Here is a 10421-nt window from a genome sequence, read left to right as displayed (position 1 = left end):
TCTTTATCGAACATCAAAATGATATCTAAAACACTCGACATTAAGCTTACAATTATATACTTTCCTGGGGACAAAATTGTTCAATAACAACAAATAATATAATAAATTTTATAAGTAGCTATAATACTGTAAAAAAAAAACAGGCCATAATATTATGGAGGATCTATACTACGATCTTCAAAATGTGAAAGACTTCAGATTATTACCCATCAAAGGGAGAGAGGAAAAAAAACATGGCTCTTAAAATTAACATTTCTTTAAAAATGATAGATGTTAGAGCACTGTTCGGTCGAACTCCCAAACGTTGCTATCTCAAGCTTGTTTTCCTAGTTTAGTTGATCAAAATTATAGTCTTGATTTCTAGTCAACTTATAGCTATGTCTCAGATTATGATAGAATGTGTTATTGAGTTTTAGACTTCACGGCGTTCATCGATTCAAGACGAAGATCTACTGAGGAAAGCTTGGAGGAACTTCATCAAAAAAAGGTATGTGGAGACTAAAACTTATCTATCACTCAGAAGTCTATTCTATTTTATCTCCTAATGAGATTAAGTCTTATAGCTATATAGAATTTTATATTATACACATTTTATATTTCGAGCTGAGTTTAACTCGGTTATCTGTTTCTCGAAATACGAGTTGAAAGCTCTTTGCTTTAACTATGTTCATCGTTATTCTTGACAAGTTTAGTTGGAAACAATTTATTTGTTGGAAACTAAATAATGAGTCAAAAGATGATCATGTGAAAATTTCCTTGAAACATCTTACATGATTTGTGTGAGACAATCATTTGATGTCGACTTGGAAAGTTTCGTATTGATCATTCAATCACTTGAAAATTACTTGAAGCTAATAGTTTGTGTGAGACAACTATTTCGTCTTCTAAGGATGTTTCAATGATTGAAATGGGAGTTTAGGACAATTAACCATGTCTGGATACAACACGGTATGCATACCTAGTATGCAAACTGTTTTGTAGTGATTCAGGTCCGGGAATTTTGTTTGCATACCTAGTATATGTGAACGGTTTTAATTATTAAGGTCCGAGAACCTTGTTTGCGTACCTAGTATGCGAACGGTTCTACTTGAGTTGGGTCCGGGACTGCTGGTCGCGTACCTGGTATGCGAACGGCTGGACAAGGCCAAGGTCCAGAGCTGTTGTTTGCGTACCTGGTTAGCGAACACAGTGGTTAAGTTCTAAAACTGGTTAAGTATGTTTTTCATACTCATGAACAAATATATTTATGAATTAAGGAATGAAATCTTTGCAAACTGTGGTTTAATGTTCATGCATTGATTCTTGTATAAGTACTTTGTACGATTACGAATCAATCCGATTTTGATTCAATTTGTTCATATACATTTCTATGAGATAGTGAATAATTGAAAAACTCTATGAAACATAATTATATTCATTTGATAATCTTTCATGATTGATTGATCATCATATTTGATCTAGTAGGTGTTAGATGAATGTGGTTAAGACAAAAGTGTTCATATGGCTAACTTCGGTTAATTGTTATTGAGCCAACTCAATATACACGTTTAGGTATGGTTACCCATATCTAAATGAAGGTATATTTCATTTGTGTGAAACAAGCTAAGACCATCTAACGGTTAATATTAATTGCTTTATTTATAAGCATAATTAGCTTGAATATTAAATCAGGATTTCATCTAACAGTGAATATTGAATGCTTTGTTACTAAGATATTTTAGCTTTGATTGAAAGCAATCCCTGATTTGAAAGAGTATATAAGGGAGAACTTTAGCAACTGGAAAACCCAATTCCGGCACTTTCCTGTGTCCTAGTTTCCTACTAGAGTCGATTCTCCTTTAACCTAGGTTTTTCCAGAAGCATATTAGGCTAACGACTTGAAGACTTCATTTGGGATTCGTAAATCTAGATCCAACTATTTTCTCTGTCGTTGCGTATTCTGATATTACTTGTGTCTATCGTATTGAATATTATCTTCTCTAAGATAGGTAAGATATAAAAAGTAATCACAAAGTTCTTCATCTCAAAGTTTTTGGTTCCACAATAACTTCTTCTACTACCATATAGTTAAGTTATTGTGAGGTGATTGATATTTTTAGGCTGCTCTTCGGGAGTATAAGACCGGATTATCAATTGGTAAATGTTCACCTTGATTTATCATAAGATGGAACAAAACTTCATAGGTACTTTTGTGGGAGACATATTTATCTATTAGAATAAACTTATCTGTGGGGGACAAATTTGTTTATAAGTCTTAGACTTTGGGTCGTAGCAATTCTTAGTTGTGGGTGAGATCAGCTAAGGTAATCAAGTGCGCAGAATCCGGCGTGGTTCTAGAGGCGTAAGGAACGTGACTGTACCTTAATCGGTGTGAGACTTGGTTAGGGATCAACTACATTCCAATTCGAAGTTAACTTGTAGTAGGATAGTGTTTGTAGCGGCTTAATTAATACAATGTGGTGTTCAAATCTGGACTACGTCCCGGGGTTTTTCTGCATTTTCGGTTTCCAGGTTAACAAAATTTCTAGTGTATGTGTTATTTCTTTTCCGCATTATATTTGTTTATATAATTGAAATGTTACAGGTTATGCGTAGCTCAATCAATTGGTAAATCCGACCTTTGTTTGTCGTATATAAATTGATTGACACTTGGGCATTGGTCTTTGGTACCGTCCAAGTATTTCTCACATCAATCAGGTTCATAGATTTCTATTTGTTTGATTTACTGATTGATTTGAGAAAAAGAGATATAACTCTTTGATATTTTTTTTGGTTGAGCTCGCTTTATAAGCTGGTGCTCTCGGAATAACATCGGAGTTAGTCCATACAGATTTCCGAACGAATTATTGGGTGTGGTTGTTATACCCTCGTTTTTCAATAGATTCTACAGTAAAAGCTAGTATTTTTCTAACTTTGTGTGACCATACAGGTACAGTTCGAGAAGCTAGAGGACTATATGCCGATTGTACAACCAGAAAAGAGTTAGAGAGGGCTAGAGATGAAGCAGATTTCCAATGGGAAACATGTTGGAGCGGACACATAATATCTTTTAGGAGTGATTCAAAACCAACTGTGGTCTAGCTGATAGGAATGTATGCAGAATCTCGTAGACAAAGATACATGATCAGTGAGGATTTTGGAAACGCTACAAAATTTGATATGAATTTTATAGCTTGGGATTTCAGCTTAATTAGGAGAGTAAATGTAATTTGGGCAACAAAACTCTCTATTTGTAATAATTATGCGATCAAACATAACTGGGTAGATCCTATCCTATGGGCAATCTTAACTTATCAAAATATTCAGACTTGGGTTGAAGATGTAATGGTGTATCATAGCTCCAATTATGGAACTTTTGGAACTTTTCTATCAACATATTGAGGTTATCCTCTTTTCCTTAAAAAAAACAGCATGTTCTCTGATTCTGCTGCAATGATTTGTTTATACATAGGCATTCATATATGTAACATTTTTTTAAAAAGATAATTTGTTGTTTTTGTTGTATTCAAAAAGGGAATATGCAATTGAAGATTTGTCAACAATAGGAATTAGAAGCTCTAGATTTTTCTTTATGGAAGCTTAAACACTTTGGCAATGCAAGTGTTTTCTTGATATTGATGGTAGAAATGTTTACTTCTCAAGTTTTATATATGTAGCATTTAGTTTTTTGTTCATTATTTTTTGATGCGGCTTAAATTCTTGAACGTTCAGTCGAGGAGGTTGAATTGAATGTACTATAACAACATGTTTGGGTCAAGGAATTGGATTCTTGGTAATCCAATTCCATGGGAACGTAACAAATTCCTTGAACCAAACAACAGAAATAAACTCTATATAATTAAAAAAATGATTCTTATGAATCCAATTCCCTCCAAAATAATAGATTTCCATTGCACTGGTCTAATACTGTAATGGAATTGAATTCCAGGGTAAAAACAAAAGTAATTGGATTACCTCAACCAAACCCTAATTTTTTTGGATTTGAATTCATTTCCTTGGAATTCAATTCCAAGAGTCGGGTTCCCCATAATCGAATTCCTAGGAATCCAATTCTTCCAACCAAACGAGATGTAAGTGTAACGGAGAATAAGGTAATTTCTTCCACTTGTACTGCATTTGTTGTTTCTTTGTTGCTGCTTGTAAATATCGCTTGGTAAGTATTAAATGTCAAAATACCTAAGCATGCTTGGTAAATATTAAACGTCAAAATACCTAAGCATGCGTGAAACTATAACAAATATGTGGGTGTCTAGAACTCGATATGCATGCTACTCCCTAATTTGTCCCAACTACTAAATACAATGTTTTTTCTCAGGTGAGGAGGTAGAGAGGCAACCATGAGGAACGATTTACAACAGAAATTCCAAGTTTTGCTAAATGGAGCATTGACTATTAAGAATTTTAAACAAGCAATTGAATATTTTTCATTTTTGGTTTGTTAGCTCAAGTATTAAACTGTAGCCATGAAAATGAGTATCATGAATCACTTTGGACTAAATTGTAAACATTTGGACTATATTGTAAATAAATAAGAGGCTATTAGTGTATTTTTCATATTTCAAATAACTAGAGAACTAACTTGTGCCTAACTAACCAGTCTATTTGAATAGGATTTTGGAGTAAACCGTATCTTTCCCTTTTTCTATAGAGATAAAACTTTGAAACATGCAAGTAGACTACTAAATTTAACGCGCTAAGTCCAGCAAGGAACCAATAAAAATAATCGAGATGAGCTCGATTTAGGTTATCAGGGAACCAAGTACCTTGAATGCGCCTACTAGTTGATTTATTAATGGCATAGATGAGAAAGCCGCTCAAAAAGTCCCCTATGCCAAAAATACTAAAGTACAAAGAAAGACCCATACTTCTCAAGTCGTCTGGCACTTGATCGTAAAAGAATTCTTGCAAGCCAACCATGGTGAAAACCTCAGCAATACCAAACAATATATATTGAGGAACCAACCACCCGAAACTGATAGGAATTATTTCATTCGGCTTGTCTATTAATCCAAAATCCAAAGCAGTTTGAAGTCTCTTCTTCTCAACTAAAGCCGCTAAAACCATTGCCATTGTAGATAGAAATATGCCGCAACCAATTCTCTGGAGCATTGTTATGCCACTTTCTTTTTGGGTTAAAACTCGACTTAAAGGAACAAAAATTCTGTCATAAATTGGAATGAAAATAATGATTGATAAAGAAATGACGCTTAAAAGGGATGCAGGTGGTATTTGGATGCCTTGTCCTATTGTTCTGTTCATGGTGCTTGCCTGCTTTGTGAAGAAAGTTGAGCATTGAGCAGACACAATTGCATACACTAAACATACAATCCATATAGGAACCAAGCGTAGAATTACTTTTGCATCTTCAACCTGATCAATAGTACATGATATGCCATGTTGATTTGAACCAAGTTTATCCAAGTTTGGTAATTCGATCAATGCCTTGTCCAAAAACCTATATCATGTTTAAAAAAAAAAAAAAAAACTTAGAAAAATAACAATTTCTTAGTTTGCCAAGGATTCTACTATGATTTGACCTTGTAAACAAAATTACTGAATAATTTTCATTACTTAAATATCAGTTTTACTTACTTGAATTGGTGAGCACCGACACGAAATTGATGATTATACGATATTGTTTTTCCCTCCACTTCGGTAGTAATGGAAGTAGCTCTCCAATTCCTTGCGGATGCAACATATACTCTAAATATTCTTAATATTGGATTTTCTTTGTTCTCATCTACACTAAACCGGTATGTTTTCTTTCCGCGTACAAAAACAAAGAGCCCAAGGAGCATAAAAATGCAAGGAATAGCGAAACCAAGAACCCAGCTTATGTTATCTTGAATGTAGGTCAAGACCAGATGAGAAATGCTACTACCAACACATAATCCGAAATACCACCAATTGAAGAATGAGCTTTTGGATGATCTCTCCTCGGGGTTTCGTTCATCAAATTGATCGGCACCAAAAGCTTCTGCGCATGGCTTAAATCCAGCCTTGCCAATTGCTACTAGGTACAATGATAAAAAGAAAAACAGGACTAAAGAAGGAGGAGGAGAATCAGAAGAGGTTTCATTCGGTGCGTCGTCTCCGGTGGGGGTCATAAGAGAATTTAGAAGTACTGATAGAGTTAGAAATCCTAGTCCCTAAACAAGTCATAAATATGTTGTTAGCAAAAAAAAATCACAGCTAGATATAAAAGCAATTTATTCGAATGACAGAATTATTCCCATTTGGGTTTTGTTATCTTGTGCATTTAGTGTTTAATACTATGAAGATTTCTTAGATATCCAAATCATGAAGATTTCTTTCTTTTCTCTCTCTTAGATTATTAAAAAAAAAAAACTAAAAAGTTCTCAAGTAGGCTCCATCTCTTTGCTAAGATCTAGTATGTTTTGTACTAGATCCGAACAAAAAATTTGTTTTATTTTTATTGTTGTTAGTTTTGTAATGTGTGATTTAAAATTTGTCATGATTTTGATGTTATTTGGCATTTTTCTTTGCTTTTTGAGCGATTGTATCTTCGTTTTTATGCGATTACGTCTTCATCTTTATGATGATTCTATCATCATTTCGAATGTGATTATTCCCAGGATATTTGGTTGGTTTGTAGTCTATTATCTTGGATTATTCAAGAACATCAATGATTCAACTCGGCGGCGCTTCAATTCACCTTCAATCCAGAGATTTAAGACACTTGGGTTCGTCACAAACAACGGCTAGAGTAAATTACTTCTCTCTTTTAAAAGCATCAAACATAGATTACATAAAATTACTTCTTTCTTTTAGAAGCATCTCATTTTGAAGAAGACAACTATCTTAAATGGTCGGATTTTATTCTGGTTTACATCATCTCTCCTCCTCCTTATAAAAATGGGATACTATTGCAATTCATCGGTCTTTCTCTTCGCAGTCTATTTTTTATTTATATTTGGATTTATTTTTCTTATTTTATGATGTTCTTTATTATCTTGTAAACAACCATTTAACCTCTATTTTTCCATGAAATAAAATGTTACAAGATAAAAGGTAAAGAAAATTAAAAAATCATGACTACATTGCCTAAATGATGTAACTAGACAAACGTAATAAAAAACATTAATTTGGATGAATATTGATCTTTACAACACATTTTTTACGAAAATCAATCTCAATAATAGAAATAAATATAGAGAAGTCACTACAAATGCTCTTATAAATCTCATATCTCTCAAATTAAAAACGAGTGTTTTTAATTTTGTATTGATAAAACTTTTTTAAAAGTCCTCCAATATAACGAATATAAATACGCCTATCGAGTTAATCATATTTGATTTAAAAAAAATTTAACATCAATTGTTGGTTTTTTTTTTCCTTTGGAGTTGAGGTCTTTCTCAACTCATTGATGAAACCGCAAAAGAAAAACTTTTCTCGTTGATCAATTCACAAACTCGGAACTAAGAGACTCGTTTTTTAACCTAGTGAAACCGAGTACAAAATAAGATTTCTTATCTAATATAAAAGTTGGATTCTCAGTCAAGCTTGAAACCTAAAAAACTAGGCACTTTAGATATCAGTTGAACAAGTCATTCATCAATAGCCAAATTAACAGCAGGGGCGGACCAATCACTGGGCTAAAGGGCGCTTTACTCCGGATAGCCTTTCCGGTCCACAAGTCAGAAAATAAAGAAATTCTGCTCGACCAAGGTTTTTAGTTCGGACCTTAAAATGAAATTTATCCTTCCTGAATCCGTCCCTCATTAACAACATATTTATTTTCTCTTATATATAGGTAGAGGGTTTTGTAAAGAGGTTTACCTCTACCTCTGTATAAAAACCACTACATAATGTTTCTTAGAGTTATGTTTGATCTACCACTATCTAATCATGCTGTAAGTCGAGAGGCTCAAGTCCAATATATTGGTCAATCTTCGTCCTTACTTTTTAGACAAAATCGTTTTTTTCTCGAATCCTAGTGGATGGCTTCGGTCAAACCGAAAGGCAGTGGAACAAACATGAAAATCTGGTGAATTGAAAAGAGATTGAAAATTTACCAGTACATAGATGACAGAAGAGTAGAAGATGGTACGATATCGACCAAGATAAGAGTCTGCAACAAAGGCACCAACAAGTGGAAGCATCCATACCATACCACACCAAGCGTTGATATTAGCTACAGCTGTAACAGTGGACAGACCTAAAGGACCAGTTAGATACCTGATTAGATTTGAAGATATTCCATAGTAAGCTACAGTCTCTCCAAATTCAGCTCCAATTATGAGAAGAGCTGATCTCCAACCACCAATATTTGATCCATAACTCAGTACTCGCTCTCCTCTATAATCAACAATACCTTCAATTGTATCAGAACCAGTACTGATCAGAGGATTACTACTAGTGGTTTTCATCAAAGGTTCATCCTCATCATTTCCAGGTTTTGTAGATGGTACTGCCATCCCTTCTCTCTCTCCAGGGGGATTGTGAATTTGTGATGTTGTTGAGAGATAGCCAGTGATCAATGCTTTTATAAATAACTACAAGTGCACTTATCGAATTTGTATTTAAATTGTTTACTTGTAACCCCGCCCCCACTTTCTCTAAGTATATATACAAAAAATCTAAGAAATTACTCCAGCTAGCTAGACGTTTATGGTCATATGTCAACATTTTTAGATTTCTCTCTTTCTAATGATAATGAACTCTCAAGTATCATTATTTTTAGTCAGTGAGATCATGTCCAAGACAACTATGAGGTAAATCCGGAATAAGCCGGAATGTGAAATACTAAGAATCTTATTATTGGGCTGCAAGAGAAGAGTTTTTGGACTCACAAATTGCCAAAATAGGGTCATGAAATAGTACAGTACATAACCCTTCATCCTATTATTTTCAATAGTGGCTAATATGTCTTTGAGTTAATTAGTGTTAACTATGTTGATCAACTAAACTAATTACGATTAGTGAATAGATTATATTAATCATTAGATTGAAGACCAAAACATTTTTTTTCTTTTTTTTTTTTATTTAGAAGGAGGATTCGGGGAATTTTTTTGAACTTTTTCGAAAAATCTTGTAAGAATATATATGATAAACATATCCTCAAAATAATTAGTAGAACCTTATATATATAACTTCTATTAATTCTTTTGACTCAAATCCGTTAACATATATGTTTTTTCTTACAGTCACAGCAGCGACATATTGTCGATCCAGCCACCACCGACATTTTTCGGCTAGAAAATGAAGAACTACTAGCCATAACACACTCTTACAGTTATGAAAAAGAACTCCTAACCGTAAATGTGGGTAACAGCTGGAAACTCCTGACCGCAGTTGAAGAGACAGTTCTAATATCCAGTCGTTTTATTAATAAAACCGACGGGTATGATTTTGTAATACCACCCAACACTTCTATTAATAAAATGGCCCGACTCATATCACCCAACTATATTATTAATGAAAAGGTCGGGTATGATGTAGGGTGTGAATTTCTACGGACCGGAAATTTAAACTTTCTAGTCGTAATTTACTATTTATGGCTGGGATTTTAACTATTACGGTAGAGAAATACCTAGCCGTAAGCCCAATTTTTGTTTAATTGTGGAAAACAGAACTACATACGGCTAGGAAAATAAGTTTCTTAACTGTTATTTACAATATACGGCTAGGATATATGTGTCATGGTTGAGATTTTACCTATTACGGCTGAGAGATACTTAGACGTAAACCCAACCTCTGTTTTTTTTTGTTTTTTTTTGTGGTAAAAAGAACAACAAACGGTTAGGATTTTTCGTAGCCGTCGGCAAGCAACTACGGCTAGGAATTCTTATTTTCCCAACCATGAAATTCTTTATGGTTGAGAATTCATATTTTCCCAACCGTAAGAAATGGTTTACGGTTGGGAAAACAAGAACTCCCAACCGTAAACAGATTCAGAAACCTTAATTTTATCGGATCTCCCTTTTTAACCAATCAAAAAAATACATGAACGGTGGTTTCTCAATTGTTATCTTATAGAGTCATTTATGGAGTATTAATTTGTGCTTCAACTCCTACATTCACCAATTTTTCGTTGTCAGGTTTAACATCTTCATTTGATGATACTTCACATGAATTCAGTGCATCCCTACCTTTTTCCAGTTTTTCTTTTTTACCTTTAATCACTTTTTTTTTTGGCTTCATTCTCTTTTATTGACAATGAAAAATTTGAAAATCAAAGAAAAAAAAAGTGGAGAAGGGGCGATGGAGAAGAGAAGAGAGGAAAAAGAAGAAGAGAATGCTTAAATTTAGATACGTCATGTTCTGTGTTCGATTTGGATTCAAGTTAATAATAGGAGAAGGAGATGTTTGACTTTTACTAAAGATTAGGCCCCCCGTTAGAATCTTATGCATCCCTCGAACTTAAATGGGTGCAGTCCTACTAATAGGATTCATAAAAA

The 10421-nt window shown here is 33.8% G+C and overlaps 1 protein-coding gene across 1 annotated transcript; it reads right to left on the bottom strand.

The window, feature by feature from the left end:
- Positions 1–4521: 4521 nt before the first annotated feature.
- LOC113356065 (protein NRT1/ PTR FAMILY 5.10-like) lies at positions 4522–8521 on the bottom strand. Its single transcript, XM_026599074.1, has 3 exons — positions 8037–8521; positions 5593–6149; positions 4522–5455 (listed from the first exon to the last, which is right to left on the bottom strand). Exons 1-3 carry the CDS (start codon positions 8436–8438, stop codon positions 4567–4569), a joined length of 1848 nt encoding a protein of 615 aa, XP_026454859.1. The 5' UTR covers positions 8439–8521; the 3' UTR covers positions 4522–4566.
- Positions 8522–10421: the final 1900 nt, after the last annotated feature.

Source organism: Papaver somniferum, chromosome 3 (genome assembly GCF_003573695.1).
Source record: "Papaver somniferum cultivar HN1 chromosome 3, ASM357369v1, whole genome shotgun sequence".
Lineage (NCBI taxonomy): Eukaryota > Viridiplantae > Streptophyta > Magnoliopsida > Ranunculales > Papaveraceae > Papaver > Papaver somniferum.
This window is presented reverse-complemented; position numbering and strand designations above follow the sequence as displayed.